Source organism: Podarcis pityusensis (genome assembly GCF_964106645.2).
Source record: "Podarcis pityusensis genome assembly, chromosome: 1".
Classification (NCBI taxonomy): domain Eukaryota; kingdom Metazoa; phylum Chordata; class Lepidosauria; order Squamata; family Lacertidae; genus Podarcis; species Podarcis pityusensis.
In genome coordinates this window covers 20,938,203-20,960,179 of record NC_138028.1, presented here as the reverse complement: position 1 = coordinate 20,960,179, position 21,977 = coordinate 20,938,203, and the positions used below count along the sequence as shown (strand labels likewise).

The 21,977-nt window shown below is 41.2% G+C and overlaps 2 protein-coding genes across 2 annotated transcripts in view; one reads left to right on the top strand and one right to left on the bottom strand.

The window, feature by feature from the left end:
* The window catches only part of LOC308469620 (serine protease inhibitor 2.1-like), a 300,956-nt gene that overhangs the window by 101,571 nt on the left and 177,408 nt on the right, over window positions 1-21,977 (top strand). The gene's annotated exons all lie outside the window — the stretch shown is intronic.
* On the bottom strand, window positions 953-12,754 carry LOC308463381 (alpha-1-antiproteinase 2-like; the record flags this gene model as incomplete). The annotated part of the gene is made up of 4 exons (XM_080981719.1): window positions 953-1,144; window positions 1,861-2,008; window positions 4,116-4,386; window positions 12,163-12,754. 4 exons carry the CDS (start codon window positions 12,752-12,754, stop codon window positions 953-955), a joined length of 1,203 nt encoding a protein of 400 aa, XP_080837845.1.

The window sequence follows — 21,977 nt, the reverse complement described above, 5'->3', positions numbered from 1 at the left end:
AAACTTTATCTCCCAAGGGCTGAATCCCCTTTGGGGTTCTCTCAGTGGTGGAGGGCACAGGGCCAGAGACGAAAGTGGGTAGAGAAATGAATGCAAGGTTTGTCTTTTTACAGTAGGCTAGTTTGTACCCCACTTTTAACCGTGGTGTGTCTGGGGCATGGGTGAATCTCCTGCCCATCACCAGTGCTGATTGCCCAACAGGACCAGCTGGGCATGGCCCCACCCAACTCTGACAATGTGGCCAGGGATACGCATGAAGGGGGTGCCGAACTCTGCCCCCGCGCTGGAGCACTATTGGGTGCCCACTATTGGATGCCCAGCCACAATGCCACCCACTGGAAAAGGTGAGCGGTCCTCTCTTTATCCTCCAACAAAGGAAGAAAAAGACCCTATAAGACATATAAGGGCACATTCCAGCCAGTCCAAACCATTAAAGGAAGGTACAAAGGAGATATGGTAGGGTGTGTGGCTTCGGAGAGAGTGTGACCTTGGGAGAGTCCCAAGAACCAGATAGAAAGGATCTCAGAGGCTTACATTCAGCCCCATGGCCTAAGGTTCATCTTCCCTGGCATAGAGGAACAGGGAATATTTGATGGCACTGCTGTCCTTCCTCTGATCTACAAACTTGTCATACAGTGACTGAGATGCTGCTGTCAAGATCATACTCCTTTCATCCAATTAATAACATGTTTTTCAAGACTGCGATCTTAGGGATGATATGCACCGCACACTGGTTAGCATGCATCTTTTGGGTTAAGCGTTTTCTGCTGCAGAAAGAAACACAAAATGCTTTAATAGATTTCCGTGTATCGCATCAGCATTTGATTTGTTTTAGAAGGTGTGATAGTGACAGCCCAAGCATAGTAAATGAAATCTAAGTATCTTTTCACGCATGCTATATATTTAAGCGGCACCAACTGCCAGCGCTGCAGGAAGAGCACTAGGTGACTTCTTAGTTCTTTGTGGGATCTGCAACTTTCCCGAAGAGTAAGATGGCCTCAGTAAGCCAGTCCATAATTAAGAACATGAACAGGCGATTTAGTTTAATTTCAGGTGGGAGGGACGTAGGTCCAATTTCAATAAAAGTGACAGCTGCAGCTTCAGTGCCATTCTCATGGACATTTAAATAAGCTTGGTGAATAGCCTGTAAAGAAAGCAAACAAACATTAGTACAGACAGTGACCCAGAGTTAAGTATATGAGAGACTCCTGCTCCTTCAGAGGAATCCATTGAAAGTCTTTGTCGACTTTGTCACTTCTTACTCTCGTGATCTCTTGATCTCACCCGCCCAACCAATCATGTGTGTGTGTAAAGTGTCATCTTGCACCTGTTAGCCTGGAGGAAGAAACTGAGAAGGATTCCTTATGATCTCTCCTCTCCAAAATGATCCTTAATGATGTGTGATTCCAATGGTCTGTGTCCCATGACACCAATGAGCCCTATGCTGCTCCCAACACAGAGTCAGCGCAGCATTTTAAAGAGTTGTGGGTATTGTATAGAAGCCTGAGGAGCAGGGTGCCTGGACAGCCTTGCCTTATTAGAGATCATATCTTAGACTTGCTTCACACATGATTTTTTCATCTATTGAGATGAATTCTGGATGGAAGGAAATGTGAGCACTCTTCCACACGTGAAAAATTGCACAAGTGTATCTTAAGTTGTATTTGTTTTCATGTAGAAGACACTGTGCACATGAATTTTGCTTACAAGGGAACGATCTCCATGTGTGGTGCCACATTCAAGTACTCTAAACCTCAACTTTATTTGAACCCTCAAATATATATCTGACCCAGAAAGCAACATATCAATGTGGAGTCTTACGTTCAATTCTTACACTATGTTGAATTTTGATAAACCTACCTTAGTAACCTTCACCTCAGGCTTCCCAGTAATTCCAGAGAGGTCTGCTTGGTCTGTGAATAATTCAGTTATACCCATTCTACTTAGTATCTCTGTAAGATCATAGCGTCCACGAATCATTAACTTTGGAAGGTGAAGTACTATTCTCCTATTGAAAGTAGAATCAGAGGCTATTAAGATTTCACTCTTAGAAAATGTTTAGATGACACAATTTGTAGACACTTTACAGTTTGGCTAGATAAAAAATGTCAAGGCTAAAGTTGTAAAAATAAGCACAACAGTGTAAAAATGCTACCTAATATTCACACAGCTTTAAATTAAAAATGTGTATTTCCTTTTGGATTAAACATTTCCCCCAACTTTTATTATGTTTCAGTCAGAGGAATGGAGTCAATATGGTGGATTTAAGCACACATAGACCTCTGCTGAATATAACATTTTGTATGTGACTACTGTTCCTTCTCTCAGATGCTAAGTGCATCAGTGGTGGTAGTGGGAGCAATTCTCCCTATGTGGTGCCAAAGGAGACAAACAGCCCATCTACAGCCTCAATACACAGTTGCTGTTTGCTTGAACCAGCCCACCAATCCAGAATGCAGTACAGGCTTAGATTATCACAAACAGGCTGCATAGAAATGTAGACCACTCCCCTGAGTTTTATTTCAGGGCAGGTTTTCTTTTGGTTTCACTGCCAATCCATGGGTGAATTTATTTACTTTGCAGTGTTTTCTAAGGGACAAATCAGGGATAAAAAAATAGGACTCTTCTTTTGATTTAGACCATTGGCCCTCTTAGCCTAGTATTGTTGACAACAGGGCCAGCCTGCCCATGCAATGGGCTGAAGCATCTGCATTGGGCAGTGGCACCCAAGAGGTGGTCCCCTTGTGGGCGCTGTACCCACCCTGCCACCGACGGAGAAGAGATGGAAGCAGTGTCAGCAGCTTTCGCCAAGATCTTTTGAGAGCTAACTAGAACTCAGATAAGGAAGGTTTCGCAGGGGGTGGGGGTGGGTTTTGGTGTCAAGACAGCTGTGGGAAAGCACCTTCCCATTTTGCCTCAGGCATTGAAACAGGATGGGCCATTCCTGGTTGCTGGTTGCTGGTTGACTGGTTGCTGTTCTCATAGATTTCAGACAAAGGCCATGAAATCCAGCCCTGCCTTGAGATGAGGCCTGAGGCTTTCTGCATGCAAGGCATGTGTTCTGTGACTCAGCTATGGTCCTTCCCATGAATAACTGATTGCAGCTAACGGGGCAGTCTGGGTAATGAAGAGGTGCCAAGAAGGTGAAAAGGACTATCATAGACAATTCAGGGGAGATGAGACTTTGGGATTAGAGAACTTTAAGCATGGTTGGGAAGATTAATAATTGGCCAAGTAGCTACTTTTCAGTCTCTGAACTGAAGCTTAAGCTGATCCACCACAAGAGGGATGGAGGAGGTCACTAGGTGGCCTCATTCCCCCCTCCCCCACATTGTAATTAAGTGTTCATGGCAGGTTTCCTCTCTTAAATGTTAATAAAGTTGTGGTCCTAGTGTGTCTTCCTACTTATACCAGGCGTGCGCACTATTTGTGTCCACTGTACATGACATCTTTGGGTTTGTTTTCAAGCAGTACTAGCAGATGGTAACACCTGTACTCAATGAGAACTTTGAATAGTAAACTCCATTAGAACCTCTTTTGTGCCTATTGAATATATATTTATATAACCAGCCTAAGGTTAGTACACACACACACACACACACACGAGAGTAATTTTAATGCTCGCTAAATCTAATATTTTAAATATTAATTATATTGTAATTTGTTACGATGTACTTATGAAATAAAAGGTTGGGTGTATCCCCCCCCCCCCCCGCCACCGCCAAAGAACAGGGAAGTGTTGTCCAGTAGCTTGCATTTTCTGTTCTCTGTGAAGAGAACAGGAAGCCCTAGATTGTATCATGTTCCATGGACACATTGAATAAGGACTTGAATCTGTATTGTAAGCATTTCGCTCTAGAATCAGAAAACATCTGTGCAAGAGATGTGGGCTTATTAGCACTGATGGATTTTGCTTTTCTTCCACAGAGATCAGGGTGGAACAAAGGGTTCTGCTCCCTGTTATTTAATCATACAAGATAATAACAGCTCTGAGGCTGAAAGATGCGGACTTGCTTCAGGTCACCCAGTGAGCAGGAATGGCTATTAAAGTCCTGCTTGTTCCAGGTGTAATGCCCCCTTTGTGGTGATTTGTCTGCTAGAGCACATAGACTTACTGTTGCCTCACTGATTTCATCCATTTTAGCAAGACGTCTCTGTTCAGACCATCCTCCACTTGCTTCAGTTTCCCTTGATCAGGCAGAATGAAGAATGCTATGGCACCGCTTTTGTAAGGGAGCTGCACCACCTCACAGGACAGACTTTCATCATAGTACGTCTTAAAAGTGCTGTCTTTGATCATCATGGGAACTTTCACTGTTGTTTGCTCATCCACAAAGAAGTCTTCTTCTCGAGTGTTCTGACTATTAAAAGGACTTTCCCAATAATCTAATGAGGACAAAAACAAAAGGGTACAGGTCATTCCCATAAGATCTGGTTTGGATGGGAGGGGTATAAATAAATAATTATTAGTATTATTAGTATTATTATTATCTCAGAAGCAGCCATTCGCTAGGCTTCCAGAGACAGTGAGTCTGCAGAGTTCTGCTAGGAGATCTTGTTTCCACTCCAGCTGCCCTAAAAGTCTGGGAACTGATGGTTCCTGGTTGTTTTTCCTCATTTAATTGGCTTACAGTGTGAAATATTTCTTCTTGATGCTCCATCAAGAAACATGCACTACCCTCAAGATGGAATTTGGACCTCAGTTCAGTGCTTCACCTCAGTCTGAGGCTCATTGTAACCTGCTTTTTTTAAAAAAAAAATATTTATTGCTTTTCCAACAATTTAAACAATACACAAAAAGTACAGTACAATACAACACACAAACACCACACAACACCAACACATTAACAAAACAAAACAAAAACAATCCAAAACACATCAAACAACTTCAATATCCCATCCTTCATTCACTTATTTCAACGACCTCCTCACACCTCCCTTTTTGTAGTCCACTTCTATTAATTGTTTCAGCAATTCCTTTCCATCTTCCTCTGTTTTCTATCCTATAATTATCTTAACACATTCTAACCTTATTTTTCCTTTAATATTCTATTAATCTATTTATACTTAATTCCTTATAACATTTCTACTAAAGCCATATAACTTCATTCCAACATTCTTCTAACATTCATTAATTTTACAGTATTTCTGTAAATAGTCTTTAAACTTTTTCCAGTCTTCTTCCACCGACTCTTCTCCCTGGTCTCGGATTTCTGCCAGTCATTTCCCCTGTTCCATATAGTCCATCAACTTCATCTGCCATTCTTCCCGGGTAGGTAAATCTTGTGTCTTCCAATACTTCACGATGAGTATTCTTTTTTTTTTTTTTTAAAGATATTTATTAAAGATACATGAAAGTACAGAATAAAGAAAAAGTATAAAGTTTTAAGATATAACAAAAACAGTAAAAAATAAGAAAAAAAAACCATACAAAATAAAACAGTTAAAAACACAGTAATGTTCCATAACCTATCTTCCTTACTCTTATTTCCCCGGACCTCCTCATACCTCCCTTCTTTGTATTCCAATTCAATTTGTTGGTTCAGCAAATCCTTACCATTAATCTTTTACCCACTTGTTAACCTTTTTTTCCATGTCTTTTAAAGCATTACAGCTAAAAACCTCTTAGTTTCTATCCAACATCCTTCTAAAGTTCCTTAATTTTGCAATATTTCTGTAAATAGTCCTTAAATTTCTTCCAGTCTTCTTTCACCGACTCTTCTCCCTGGTCTCGGATTCTGCCAGTCATTTCCGCCAGTTCCATGTAGTCAATCACCTTCATCTGCCATTCTTCCAAAGTGGGTAGATCTTGTGTCTTCCAATACTTTGCGATAAGTATTCTTGCTGCTGTTGTAGCATACATGAAAAAGGTTCTGTCCTTCTTTGGCACCAGTTGGCCGACAATGCCCAAGAGAAAGGCCTCTGGTTTCTTCAAAAAGGTATATTTAAATACCTTTTTCAGTTCATTATATATCATTTCCCAGAAAGCCTTAATCTTTGGGCACGTCCACCAAAGGTGAAAGAATGTACCTTCAGTTTCTTTACATTTCCAACATTTGTTATCGGGCAAATGATAAATTTTTGCAAGCTTGACTGGGGTCATGTACCACCTGTATATCATTTTCATAATATTCTCTCTTAGGGCATTACATGCCGTAAACTTCATACCTGTGGTCCATAACTGTTCCCAGTCAGCAAACATAATATTATGGCCAACATCTTGTGCCCATTTAATCATAGCAGATTTCACCGTTTCATCCTGAGTATTCCATTTCAACAGCAAGTTATACATTCTTGACAAATTTTTAGTTTTGGGTTCTAACAATTCTGTTTCTAATTTTGACTTTTCCTCTTGGAAGCCTATTTTCTTATCCAAATTATATGCCTCCATTATCTGATAGTAGTGGAGCCAATCTCTCACTTTATTTTTTAATTTTTCAAAACTCTGCAATCTCAATTTATCTCCTTCTTGCTCCAAAATTTCCCAATATGTCGGCCATTTGGCCTCCATACTGAGCCTTTTCAGAGCTTTTGCTTCCATTGGTGACAGCCACCTTGGGGTTTTATTTTCCAATAAGTCTTTGTATCTTATCCAGCTTCACGATGAGTATTCTTGCTGCTGTTGTTGCATACGTAAAAAAAATTCTATCCTTCTTTAGCACCAATTGGCCGACCATGCCCAGGAGAAAGGCCTCTGGTTTCTTCAGGAGGGTATATTTAAATACCTTTTTCATTTCGTTATAAATCATCTCCCAGAATGTCTTAATCCTTGGGCATGTCCACCAAAGGTGAACTCTAATCCTCAGATTCGTCTGTTTTTCTTTAAGTTCAATCATAGCAAGCGTCAACTTATGTTCATCAAGTTGCCTCTGTAGGGCTGGTACCTTCTCTCTCTCCAGTTGTGTTACTTTACATTCAGCAGCAACGGCTTTCTCCCTGGCTTCCTCCGCAGTTTGCCGTATCAAAGTAGATTCCTGTATCAATTTCTGGATGGTTTCTGTATTGGTATTGTTTATACTTTTTGTATTTAAGTCGATTTTAGTAATTGCAACATCCACTTTCGCATTTATCACGTCTATTTTCTTGTGAAGTTGTTCCAGTGAATCATTTATCTTATGTAATACAACCGCTAAGGCCTCTTCTGTCCACATTCCTCTTGGTTTTGAGTGTGCTGGTGCAGAGGCAGCAGCAGAAGAAGCAGGGGGACCTGATGTTGAGCCTCTCCTGGATTGCTGCCAATTCCTCCCAGACCTTAATGTTTTTTCAGCCGTTGACTGGTCTGTTTTTTCCTTTCCATTTGCCATAACACTTAAAAGATTCAAGGTCAGTCTCAGAGTCTCACAGTTTTTTATCTTGCAGCTGGAAATTCCCCTAGTCCAGCTCTTATAAAGCAACCAGTTTCAAAGGCTTCCACTAGGGGAAAACAGTTTCTATTTATATTAGTCAATAATGTCCTCTTTTAAACACAGTTCAAACAATCCAAAGTTAGTTTAGGTTTTCAATTACTTTTACTCCTTTTTAAAAGCAGCCGGAGACAGTAGAAACAATGTATTTCTCTTATTTAGCTAACTGTCAATGAACGTTCTAAATGCTGTCAATGAACAATCCAAAAAACATCAGTCCTGCTAGCAGCCCGTTTCCAGGGTCAGAGCGGCGGTATTTTAGCTCTCTTCACTCTCTCCTGAAGGCATACTCAGTCCACAACTTCCCCCCCTCTTCTCCTGCCTCCAAGGGGGGGTTTAATGTTCTTTACCGATGGAAATTTAGTCTTTTACAAAAGGCTTTCCAAGATTTCAGCTTGCAGCCTCATTGCTTCAGTCTATTTACAAAAGGGGAAGGTGGACTTCCTGTATTGAACCTCCCCGTTTCAATACCATATTAAACATTTAAAAATCCAATTCTCCCGCTTCAGCTCTACTCACGGGTAATTACTTTGAAGTCAAATTGTCCACAGGAAAAAGTCAGTGCTCTCCGGCAACAGCTATGCGGCTTCACTCCGTGGAAGAAGCAGACGATTCGAAGCACCGCGCCGCTCACCCCACGTCGCTCCAGACCCCCGAAACCGGGTTTCCCCACAAGTAGGGGAGGCGCAAAGGGTGCCCGCCGAATCCCACGTTCACAGGCTTCTCCCGCCTGTGATTTTTTGCGGGTCTCCGCCTTCGCCGTGGCGGCCAGACCCAAATTCCCACGGAGCAAATTCCTCCCGATCAGAGGAATTCCACCATTACCGGAGGCACCAACCCAGAAGTCTCATTGTAACCTGCTTGATTCAGCTGTCAGTCTATCTGCTTAGTCCACCTCCCCTTCATTATCTGAAGAACAACAGTGATTGTAACTCTCCCCCCCCCCTTTTGCTAGAACGTGATGGAATTTGTAGGCATAACAGCCTCTCTAACATTGATAAAGTCTACAAAGTTGCAACTAATTCCCATTAGCATTCTTATGGTGGTAGTGGTGGGGAATTGAATGGAATTTGCAGGCAAGATCACATGCAAAATTTCCTGCAAAATTTCAAAAGGACAGATGCTGTGTTATTTCCAGCAAAGGCTGATGTTACAATTCTGGGGTGTGCAAAAAAAATGAGTCACTTAAATATCCTGTAGTGCTTTGTGGGTCTGACCTTTGCAAGTATGAGAGAGCTGCCATTTGATCAGACACCTGCCAAATTGTGAACAAACTGGGCCAGGGTCCTTTGTGCTGCACACTTTTAATAAGACATGGAGGGACAACTAAAAGGGATTTGCTTTCCAGTTAAAACTACAGTGGTACCTCAGGTTAAGAACTTAATTCGTTCCGGAGGTCCATTCTTAACCTGAAACTGTTCTTAAACTGAAGCACCACTTTAGCTAATGGGGCCTCCTGCTGCCGCCACGCCGCCGGAGCATGATTTCTGTTCTCATCCTGAAGCAAAGTTCTTTTTTTTTTTAATAAAATATTTATTGAAATTTTCAAAGTGTTACAACATAAAATAAAAGCAGAAGAAAATACAAAATAAAAATAGTTAACAAAGTTAAAAAAAAAAACCCTTCCAACCATACGAAGACAAATTCAAAAATAAGAAAAAAGACAGAAAAAAAACAAAAATACAATTTAAGAACATTTAAAGACAAATTCATTATTCTCGAATCCTCAACTGTCATTACCTTCTTTCTTTGACCTCCTCCTCCTCCCTTTCTTTGTATCCTAGTTATTAATTATCCCAGCAAATCCTTTCCATATTTCATAATATTCTGTCATTACATTACCCTAAACAGTTTTAATCTTATCTTTCTATAAGAAAATAAACCTTAAAGCTTAAAACTTAAATCTTATCCTTACCAACTTCTCATAACCATAATATTCTTTCATAATTCTTTAAACATCTTTACTAAAGCCGAGTAATTTCATTCCAACATTTTTCTGACATTCATCAATTTTATAAAACAGTTCTAATGATAGAAAAAAGAAATACAAACAGATCCAATCTTCATCCAACGTCCCTTCCTCCTGGTTCCGGGTTTTGTCAGTCCTTATTATCCCATCGATCTGGCCCATTAACCTGGCAACCTTATATCCGAGGCCCTCAAGTCTCTTCCATGTCCCTTTTGCAGCTCTTCTTCATATTTGTAACTGTATTTTCCCTTGTCTCCTGCTTGTGGTAACTCCAGCTTGGCAATATTTTTAACCCTTCTTGACAGATCAGCCCCTTTTCCATATTCAGCACTGAATTCCATATGGTATTTAGAAGCATGTTCCAAAGACCCTCCAAAATTAAGAGCCCCCACAATCCCAAACATCTCACGGCCCATTGCCAGATTTGAAAAGTCCAAACATCCCAGCATAGGGGGGTCAATCCAGCCCCCCATTTCCAAGCCAAACCAAACTTTTTCTTTCCAAATCTGGCTTTTTCCAAGTTCATTTGTCAAATCCGAAAACTCATATTCCTGTTGGGCCTGTTCTGTCAGGACACACTCCTGATTTAATTCCTGGGTGGGCTCCACATATTTTCCCACTGTCTGTTCAAAATTTCCCACTGCCTGTTCAAAATTTCTAGTCGAAGTCGTCATCAAATTCACCTTCTCATGTAACTGTTCCAGTAGGGCATTTGTTTTGTAGAAAGCACACAACAAAGCTTCTGAATACATTGTCCTGCAAGGTCAAATGCCTATTCCCACGATTGTAATCTGTAAACAGCTGCCGGCTCCCTGGAGTTGGTTACAGTTTCACAGTCTCCCTCTAGGGGGAAAACTTCTATTTGATCTTGCAACAAAGTTTCCCTTTTTGAGATACTTTGTCAATATTTGTTCCTTTAAAATGCGAAGGAAGACAGTGGAATCACTATGTTTCTCTTCTTTTAGCTATCTGTCAAAAACGTTTGTCTCTGGTCAATGAACTTCAAACGTCAGTCCTGACACCCCGCTCCAGGATCAGGACGGAGGAAAGTTGCTTTACTTTAAACTCACTTTAAACAGTCCAAAAAAGATCCCCCTTCTTCTCCTGCTGTCGAAGGGGGGTTCCACAATTTTAAATGATGAAATTCAATCCTTTAAAAGCAATTTTCTAAGCTCTAGTTTACGTTGTCTTTGCTTTATTCTGTCTACAGAAGAACGGAAGGCTGACTTCCTGTTTAGACCTTCCCGTTCCGTACCAAATTGAAATAGATTTTTAAGATCCAATTCCTTTCTGCTCGCAAGTCCCCATCTAATGTCCAGTTGTTCAAAGTCTAAGTACTCACGGGTGCTTATTTTAGAGTCCAAATTGTCCCAGGAAAAAGGCAGCGCTCTCCGGCAACGGCTATGCGGCTTCGCTCCACGGAAATAGCAGTTGACTCACAGCACCGCGCCACTTCCCCCTCTTCACTTCGGAGCCCGTTAGTGGGTTCCTTAGCGAGTTGGGGGGGCGCTAAAGGTGCCCACCGAGTCCCATGGTCACAGGCTTCATCCGCCTGTGATTTTTGAAAGGGTCCCCGCTTCGCCGTAGCGGAGAAGACCCGTTTCCCGCGGAGCTAGTCCCTCCAGTTCAGAGGGAGTCCGCCATTGCCGATGGCACCACCCCGGAAGTCCCTGAAGCAAAGTTCTTAACTCGAGGTAATATTTCTGGGTTAGCGGAGTCTGTAACCTGAAGCGTATGTAACCCGAGGTACCACAGTATTGCCCCAATTACAAGTTTAACCTATCAATCACAATAGAGCTCTTTCTTCCCTCACCTTTTGCTTTCCCTTCCCCCATCATTTAACCCAGGAATAATTATGTACGCAGGAAGTTAAGAGAATACACTTTTGTTATGTACTGAGTTAAATAGCATCCAAAATGCAGCAGTCTGATTGGTCCTAGAACAATGCAGCAGTATGACTGGTCCACAGGAGCCACCTAATCCAGCTCCAGGAGGAAGTGAATCCACAACCTGATTGGCCTACAGGAGAATCCTGGAATTAGCCAATCACGTGCGGCCCATTGTGTAAATAATGTATATAAAGCAGATATTGTGGGGGAACTTTCATTCCTCATTACTATGAGCTGAATAAAGAGCATGAAATCCACACTCGACTCTGAGTATATTTCAACTTTTTAGCTGATGCTCGCGAGAAGCTTTCTTTTTCTTTTTTAAAGAGCTGAATCTGCAAAGCACTACAGAGTTCTTCAGGGGCCCTGCTTTGAATTATCCCACCTTGTATGCATCCTGCTTCTAGTCTGACAAGGCCCAAATCTGTCTGCCCTCATGGTTTGGTTCAGTATTCATCTGAATACAGAAGAAACCGATGGTATTTGCCTTATTCTGAGCCAATAGGGAAAGCTCCAGGGTGGCGGGAGACTACATGCTATGCTGAACGCAGTTTCTGTAGCTCTTCTTCCCAAATGAACCCATCTCATTACAAGCAGAAAGAGTGATAATGTTGAAGGTTAGTTATTACCAGCAGGGCAATACCATTGGAGAAGGTCATTTTTCCTCCCCTGCCCTCAAGTTGATAGACATTGCCATTCAAATGGTCTGCATGTGCTCTGCCATGTGCTCAATTTGGTGGGGCAAGACTTACCTGGGCCCCCCAGTATTTTATTCAAGTTGGCTCTCCTGCAACAGATACAACAGATTGAGCAGTATCTAGCACTAGTGCTTAAGCAGTGGACATTTTAAGTTAGTTACAACACCCTGCAATAATAATAAAGTAAACTCCATCTGACTTACCTCTCATGTAAAGAAAACTTATAATAACCAATATAGCTCTTGTATCAAGATCCTTGACAATATCAGTTATTTTTCCATGGGTTTTCTCCTTTATGTAGTTATTGATTTGGTTCTCGGCTTCTGTAGCATTCTCGAAGTTAGTAGGAAGAACATCAGCCTGATAAAAATATTTGACATTATTCAAGAACTTTGTCCGCAGCTTAAATTTCTTATTTGGGAAAAGGGTATTCCCAATGCTCCATTGGATTTCGTTCTCAGTACTGTTTAGCTTCTGGATAAGATGACGGAAACCTCTATGAATTTCCTGCTCGCTGATATCTGTCTGGTTAAAGCAAAGTCCTGACAAAAGCTGACTCCGAGTGGTAGATTTGGCTGCCAGCACCAGCAAAGCCAAGGGCATGGAAATGATTATAGGAGAAAATAAAATGTTTTTCTTATGAGCCTCTGAAGCAACCTGGCGGTAGAATTTAAAGGCAAACTCAGTATTCCCTGGGGCTATCTTCTCATAGGGTAAATTGCCTGGTTGACCGGTCTGACAGTTAGCAACAGCTAAGAGTCCAGCAAAAATCAAATACAGATTGAAATGAGGCATTGTGTTCCTCTGAAAGTAACCTGTAAAGAATGACATTTCTGTTACTAGATCCAGTGACAATAATATAGTCATTGCCTAGTTTGCATATAAAGCCAATCTGTGGTTTGTTGAGCCAGAATGTGGTTTGTTTGAATGTCTGAACCTAGTGCAGACTAACCATGGTTTGTTTTGGGCAGCAAACCACAGACTGCTTGCCTTACAGACCAGGACTTGCTTTAACTGTTGTTTGGCATTGTGCCTGAACTCCCGAGCCATGTTTAACCATGCTTTGTTTGCCACTACCCCAAGCTCCATACAATTGCCAACCTACAGACACATGAGACAAGAAAATAGAAAAGCAAAGAAAGTTCTGAAGAAAGAAGACATGGTGTCTGGATACATCAGTAAGAGGCGCATCAAACATAACATCCACCCAAACAAGCCATGGATTGGTATTATGTCTGAACACAGGAAACTCTCTTGAGGTGTTTGCTTTCCAGATGGCATTTTTTATGATGATTGACCTATGGGAGTCCGTTCAGTGGTGGATCCTATCTCATTGCTGAGACTAGCCTAGAATAGCATTTGGCTTTTTTGCTGCTGCATCACACCGTTGACTCATGCTAGGCTTGTGGTTTACTAAGACCCCTAGATCCTTTTCACCTGTACTACTAGTAATCCAGGCGTCCACCATCTCATATTTGTGCAGCTGGTTCTTCCTACCTAAGTGTAGAACCTCCCTATGGTTGAGCCCAGTTCTCCAATCTGTTCTGTATTCTGCAGCATTAGTTCCCCCTCCCAGTTGGGTGTCATTTGCAAATTTAATAAGCATCCCCTCAACAACAAACTGGAGACAGAACCCTGCAGACCCCACTTGTCCCTTTTTTCCCCCTGGATGGTGAGGAGCTGTTAGTGAGCACTCTTTGAGTTTGGTCAGTCAACCAGCTACAAATCCACCTAACAGTTATCTCATGCAGCCCACAGGTTACCAGCTTCTCTGTATATATATATATATATATATATATATATATATATATATAGAATATAATGCAGAATATCATGGGGAACTTTGTCAAAAGCCTTACTGAAATCAAGATACACTACATCCACAGCATTCCCCTGATCCACCAAGCTTGTAAGTTTATATATTTTTTAAAAAATGAAATGAGATTCATCTGTCATGACTTGTTTTTGAGAAACCCATGTTGGGTTTCACAGCATCCTTTTCTATGTCTATGTTTCGTTATCTGTTCTAGGACCTTTCCTGGTATCAATGCCAAGCTCATTAGTCAGTAGTTATTTGTTCAATTTGCATGATTCAAATCTCTGACTGGCAAGCCAGAGCCTGGAATTTCATGCTAATAATTCAAAGTTTATCTTCATCTCACCCTAAGAAAGTGATGTGGTTTGCTGGCACTGCAAATAGTGCATACTTTCCCAATTTAAAATAATATTTCTGTGACAAATTGGAGTTGTGGTCTGGCCGTCTATGGAACATTGTTTTAATCAAGAGTGGATTGGTTTAAATTCAGGCAAGTTTAATCTCAAGCTGGGGTTCCATTAAAAGGCTAATTTGAAACATTGATTTGAATCACCTTGTACATATGAGAAACAGGTTAATAACTGAAAGGAATGACCTCAGTTGCAATGGGTATAATGGCACTGTGGTCTAAACCACTGAGCCTCTTGGGCTTGCCAGTCAGAATGTCAGCGGTTCGAATCCCCAGGACAAGGTGAGCTCACGTTGCTCTGTCCCAGCTCCTGCCAACCTAGCAATTCAAAGGCATGCAAGTGCAAGTAGATAAATAGGTACCATTGCAGTGGGAAGGTACATGGTATTTCTGTGCGCTCTGGCTTCCATCACTGTGTTCTGTTGTGCCAGAAGTGGTTTAGTCATGCTGGCCACATGACCCAGAAAGCTGTTTGTGCACAAACGCCTGCTCACTTGGCCTGAAAGCGAGATGAGCACCACAACCCCATAGTCACCTTTGACTGGACTTATCCATCCAGGGGTCCTTTACCTTTTTTACCTTTTTTACCTCGTCCTTTGCATAGGATCACCTCAAACGTTTGCTCACACCCCACAAGTACACTCCTTAACATTCATCCTTGTAGCACTGGGCTAATGAAAGTATTGCTTTTGCATCCCCCTGGCCCAGAAGCACACATACCAAGTTAAGATTTAAGAAATTCAATAGGTGTTTGCCAGGACAGCAGGAAAACATTCTGGCAACAAGCAACTCACAGATTTTTTAAAAACCATTTTAAAACATAGTATTGTATGTTACCTTTATAGATCATATGATGATCTGTTTCCCACTGTGAGAGTTCCAGCAAAGTACCCAATGTTGTACCTGAAGTTTGACAGTGATTGAGAGTGCAAGGTGGTCTTTCTCACTCAGACGTCCTGCTTCTATGTGCTCTGAATCTTGACTACTTGATACTTATATGGAAAAATCCTCAATGAAGTCCAATGCAACCTCAGTGGTCAACAAGCCACTCCCTCAATTAAGTGTCCCAAATAACCAATCATATTCTGCAGCATCATGCTACAGCATCAGCAGCATTGCCATACATTCTCCGAATAGTTTCTTAAACAAAGGAAGGACATGAGAGATGCCTATCAGAAGTTAGAGCTGGTCTAGCCCACTTGCCTAACTCAGTTTCCCCATCTCTCTGACCTTTATGAGATTGCAACAGTTTGGACAGTTTTCCTTTGCGGAAGGACTCCAGCTCAATGGTAGAGCATCTGCTTTGAGAACAGAAGGTTATTGAAGACCTTCTTTTTAATCAGCAGAAAAGACACGGGAGACAATACTGAGAAGTCAGAGCCAGCAGGATGAACTTGCCTGTTTCCCCACCTCTCCAGCTTTTACATGTTGCCTCAAGTTATTTATTATCTAAATAATGGCTTCTATTGTTTGATTTTCTGATTAACAAGCCAAAACAAAGGGGTTGTTTTGGGAGTGTTTCACATCATCTGCCTTGCAAATATGTTAATGTACAATAGCTCCTTGCGTAACAAAGCAAATTGGGGAGGTTCAAGGTCGTCATTCATGTTAATAAGTCAGCTCACATGGTATAAATTGGCTCTTCAGCTACCAGCTGATCCAAATGCTCATGCTAAATTAACCTTGTGAGATAATCCAGATCGGAAGACCAGGAGACAGTCTTTTTGGGAGAAATGGGTGGAATGTGGCATATATGCATTAGATCAGTTGATAAGCTCAGATGGATAATTTTAATCACTTCCTGTTCTGCAGCTAAGGTATCAATTAACCATGAATGAAAAATGACAATATTTTCAATTACAACATCTGTTGGTGTATTTTTATGGCCTATCTGCTTTGAGTGCTTCAGCATTTCCTATACTGCTGGAGAGAATTACTGGATTTTTACAGAAAATTCAACCTATAACCACTGTTTATAAATGCTGAATGCATAGTTACAGAAATTTGGAACAGGGAATTAGAGAATAGTATACAGCATAAACAATAGAAAAGTGCTTTAGAAGCTGTACAGAATATTTCCCTGAACATGAAGTTGATTATGCAAAAAATAATATTTAGAGTATATGGGCCAGTGTGATGTAGTGGTTAAGAGCGGTGGACTCGTAATCTGGTGAACCGGGTTCACTTCCCCGCTCCTCCACATGCAGCTGCTGGGTGACCTTGGGCTAGTCAAACTTCTCTGAAGTCTCTCAGCCCCACTCACCTCACAGAGTGTTTGTTGTGGGGGAGGAAGGGAAAGGAGAATGTTAGCCGCTTTGAGACTCCTGAGGGGAGTGAAAGGCGGGATATCAAATCCAAACTCCTCTTCTTCTTCTTCTTCTTCTTCTTCTTCTTCTTCTTCTTCTTCTTTGTACAGGAATGCACTGTCTAATATAGATAGATATATGAGGTCTGGCAGACTGCTCTTCTTCCCAGACTGAGAGAGAAAATGGTGAAAAGCAGGTTATTTATTGGGACAGAGTGACTTTTGCAGCTGTTGTTAAAGCTGCAAAACAACAAAGCACGGGACACAGCAATGGAGAAAATTCTGGAACAACAATGGGAAATCAGCTCTGCCCAAGGCCTGCTGAATAACAGCAACAATTGGGGGAAAGAAAGACATAACATCTTATAAGGACAGGAAGAAACACCACGGATAGAACAATTGCAACACACAGGAATTACAAGGATATAGTTTGAGTTCCTTACTTGTAGCTTTATAAATCACTGAATATGCCAACACGAATAGAAGTTATTAATATTGCAGTTGTTGTATAAGGGATTATTATGACTGGAATGTAATAGAAATTAATAAGATTTTCGAATGCAGAAATAAAACAAATAATCAATTCATCCAATCTAGCATGCAGGGGGACACTTTATCTAAATTATATAATTCGGTATTTGAACTATTGGTATTAATAATTATTGTAACTTAACCTTTAAGGTCAAAAATAAAAGTATTTCAAGGGGCAGGTCTGTCCAAGGTGCTTTCAACAGGCCATCCTATGCAGTATTGATGACCTGAGATATGGGACTGCTTGCATTTTCCCATCTTAAATGGTTGTGTGTATGGAGGATGGGGAGGAGGCCACAGACACTCATTCAAGTGGAAGAAAATTTGTTTCTAGGCCTGATTGTGGTTAAGAAAGTGAAATACCTGGGCATTAATATGACAGCCAAAAATGGGAACTTATTTAAAGATAATTATGAAAAATGTTGGACGGAAGTGAAAAAAGATTTAGAAATCTGGTCAAATTTGAAGCTTTCACTGTTGGGTCGTATTGCTGTGATAAAAATGAATGTATTGCCTAGAATGTTGTTTTTGTTTCAGACATTGCAAATTGTGGACAAGATGGACTGTTTCAAGAAGTGGCAGAGAGATATTTCTAGATTCGTCTGGCAGGGCAAGAAGCCCAGAATAAAATTTAAGATATTAACTGATGAAAAGGAAAGAGGTGGATTTGCCCTGCCAGACTTTAAACTTTATTATGAATCAGCAGCTTTTTGCTGGTTGAAAGAATGGCTACTTCTTGAAAATACAGACATTTTGGATTTAGAAGGTTTTAACAACGTATTTGGATGGCATGCATATTTATGGTATGATAAGGTCAAAGCACATAAAGCATTTAAAAATCATATTGTCAGGAAAGCGCTGTTTAATGTTTGGATAAGATACAAGGATTTATTGGAAAACAAAACCCCAAGGTGGTTGTCACCGATGGAAGCGAAAGCTCTGAAAAGGCTCAATATGGAAGCCAAATGGCCGAAATATTGGGAAATTTTGGAACAAGAAGGAGACAAATTGAAATTGCAGAGTTTCGAGAAACTAAAAAACAAAGTGAGAGATTGGCTTCATTATTATCAGATAATGGAGGCATATAATTTGGATAAGAAAATTGGCTTCCAGGTGGAAAAATCAAAACTAGAAACAGAACTGTTAGAACCCGAAACTAAGGATTTGTCAAGAATGTATAACTTGCTGCTGAAATGGAATACTCAGGATGAAACGGTAAAATCGGCTATGATTAAATGGGCACAAGATGTTGGACATAATATCATGTTTGCTGACTGGGAACAGTTATGGACCACAGGTATGAAGTTTACGGCATGTAATGCCCTAAGAGAGAATATTATGAAAATGATATACAGGTGGTACATGACCCCAGTCAAGCTTGCAAAAATCTATCATTTGCCCGACAATAAATGCTGGAAATGTAAAGAAACTTAAGGTACATTCTTTCACCTTTGGTGGACGTGCCCAAGGATTAAGGCTTTCTGGGAAATGATATATAATGAACTGAAAAAGGTATTTAAATATACCTTTTTGAAGAAACCAGAGGCCTTTCTTCTGGGCATTGTCGGCCAATTGGTGCCAAAGAAGGACAGAACTTTTTTTATGTATGCTACAACAGCAGCAAGAATACTCATTGCAAAGTATTGGAAGACACAAGATCTACCCACTCTGGAAGAATGGCAGATGAAGATGGACTATATGGAATTGGCAGAAATGACTGGCAGAATCCGAGACCAGGGAGAAGAGTTGGTGGAAGAAGATTGGAAGAAATTTAAAGACTATTTACAGAAATATTGTAAAATTAATGAATGATAGAATGATGTTGGATAGTAATTAAGCGGTTTCCAGCTGTAATGTTCTAAGAGAATATGAAAAAAAGGGTTATAAATGGGTTAAAATCTAATGGTAAGGATTTGCTGAACCAATAAATTGAAGTGGAATACAAAAAAGGGAGGTACGAGGAGGTCCAGGAAACAAGCTAAAGGAAAATAAGTAATAGAAAATACAGTGGTGCCTCGCAAGACGAAATTAATCCGTTCCGCGAGTGTTTTCGTCTAGCGGTTTTTTCGTCTTGCGAAGCAACCCTATTAGCAGCTTAGCGGATTAGCGCTATTAGCGGTTTAGCGGCTATTAAAGGCTTAGCGGCTTAGCTGCTAAAAGGCTATTAGCGGCTTAGCGGCTTAGAAAAAGGGGGGGGAAAGCGGAAAAAAAATCTCAAGACTCGCAAGACATTTTCGTCTTGCGAAGCAAGCCCATAGGGAAATTCGTCCTGTGAAGCAACTCAAAAATGGAAAACCCTTTCGTCTAGCGGGTTTTCCGTCTTGCGAGGCATTCGTCTTGCGGGGCACCACTGTATGTGTGTTTTTAACTGTTTTTATTTTGTATTTTTCTTTTTCTTTTTCATTTTCACTGTAATATCTTAAAAAACCTTAATAAATATCTTATAAAAAAAGAAAAAGAAAATTTGTTTCTAAACAGAGAAGATTAAAATAAGCAACATGACCACCTAATGATAATATGCTATAACAGTTAGCTGGGAGCCAATCAGAGCATTTTTGTTCGATTGCAAAGTAAGATTTTTATTCTAACGTACCAAATTATGTACCTAATATTATGATGTAGCTAGTATTAGGGGGGTTATTGGGTTGTTTTTGTTTTTATTTTGAGCATTTATTTTGTGTATCATATTGTGATCTCATCTTGAAAACCACCCTGAGACCTGTGGATACAGGGCGGTATACAAATGTATTTTATTCATTCATTCATTCTGGTTCACACATATGGTTTCATCCATCCCATATATGCATGCATAAACAACAGTATGACTAATATTCACTATTATAAATACAAATGAATGATACACCACTGTCACCATCATCATTTGTGTACTGTCCTTCATCCCTAAATCACAAGGTGGTTTACAGGAGAAAAATACAAAATGAGAACACAACATACATAATAAAATAATATTTTTTGTTGGGAGCCACCCAGAGTGGCTGGGGCAACCCAGTCAAATGGGTGGCGTATAAATATCTTGCCTGGCACCTACAGATATGTAATGAAGGCGCCAGGTGAGCCTCCCTGGGGAGAGCATTCCACAAATAAGGAACCACTTCAGAAAAGACCTGTTCTCATGTTGCCGCCCTCCAGACCCATTGTGGAGGACATCCACAAGAAAGGACTTCAGAGGATTATTGCAGGGTCTGTTAATCTGGGGACAAGCAGTCCTTAAAGTATTGTGGCCCTGAGATGCTGCAATCCTGAGCCTACATGCAGTTGTTGTACACACATGCACACTTATTGTACATGTGCATTATTTGCAACCAGTTCTCCTGCACAGGGCACTGGGAGCCAAGCAGGCACCTACCCACCTTATTTCCAAAGCCTAGTAAGTGCTGGGCTTTGGGAAGGAGGTGTGAAGGCTCTGTCAGGGTCCTAGGTTCCTCCTGCCTCCTTCCCAAAGCTTAGCCAGCACTTGCACAGTTTGGAGAAGGAGGTAGGACTCTAGGACTCTGCCAGAGCCTTGCACCTCCTTACCAGTACTGCAAGGGGGTGGGGCATTGCATCAAATTTTGGCCCTTGTCAACTCATAATTCATAAGAACATAAGAAGAGTCAGCTGGATGAGGCCAGTGGACCATCTAGTCCAGATTGGGCAGGGGCTTTAGGACTCTTCCCAGGTAATGACCCTTGCTTTCCTGATTGGAGAACAGTGTTAGATATTCTCTGTATGAGAATCATTTGTTCCAGAAACAAGAGAATAAGTTTCAAGAAGAAGCAGAAGGCTGAGACTGTTTTGTCTAAAATAATAATAATAATAATAATAATAATAATAATAATAATAATACATTATTTATACCCCGCCCATCTGCCTGGGCTTCCCCAGCCACTCTGGGTGGCTTCCAACAAAATATAAAAATGCCGTAATGCATCAAATACTAAAAGCTTCCCTAAACAGGGCTGCCTTCAAATGTCTTCTAAAAGTCTGGTGGTAGTTGTTCTCTTTGACATCTGGTGGAAGGGCGTTCCACAGGGCGGGCACCACTACCGAGAAGGCTCTCTGTCTGGTTCCCTGTAACTTGGCTTCTCGCATGGAGGGAACTGCCAGAAGGCCCTCGGTGCTGGACCTCAGTGTCCGGGTAGAACGATGGGGGTGGAGACGCTCCTTCAGATATACTGGACCGAGGCCATTTAGTGCTTTAAAGGTCAGCACCAATACTTTGAATTGTGCTTGGAAACATACTGGGAGCCAAGGTAGCAAGGATGTTTTCTGTGGGAACTGTTCTTTGGACATGCGCAGTGTGACAGGAAGTACTGATAACGGTTCTGTGTAACTTGTAACTTGTTGTGAGTCTCTTGCTTGCACCTTGTGGTGGGAAAAGCAGAGAGGGAGTCTTGGACTCTTGTTGGACTCTAAGCATGCTTTGACCATGGCAGTGGTGAATGTCTGTATACATTTGCTACCAATATGCTTTTATGCCTGTCAAGTAAACCTCTACACTTGACTGAATCTTTGTGGCGTCCATGAGTGTTTATTGCCTACTGGTGTACCTTCAACCCCGAAGATGCTTCCAAGGAAGGAGCTGCGTTGAGATGTAACTCTGCCGAGTATGGATACTGGCACACACACACACATCCATCTAAATCATCCATCAGAGGTTGATGGATTAATCCAACAAACAGAAAGGTGTATGCATGTAAAAACTAGCCTGCTGTGCAAATATAATATTTGCATTCATTGCTGAATCTTTGCCTCTGGCCCTGCCCATCACAAGCACTTGCCCTGTCCCAGGATGCCCAGAAGGGAACGCTGACCTTGATTTGAAAAATGTTCCCCTCCCCTGCACTAGGGATTCATCTATTTGGGCAGCCGATATATATATAAATAGGGTGATAGAATGGGTCTGAAGCTACCACATCACAAGGTACTGTTCCCAAATTTGCAGGTAATGCTGATT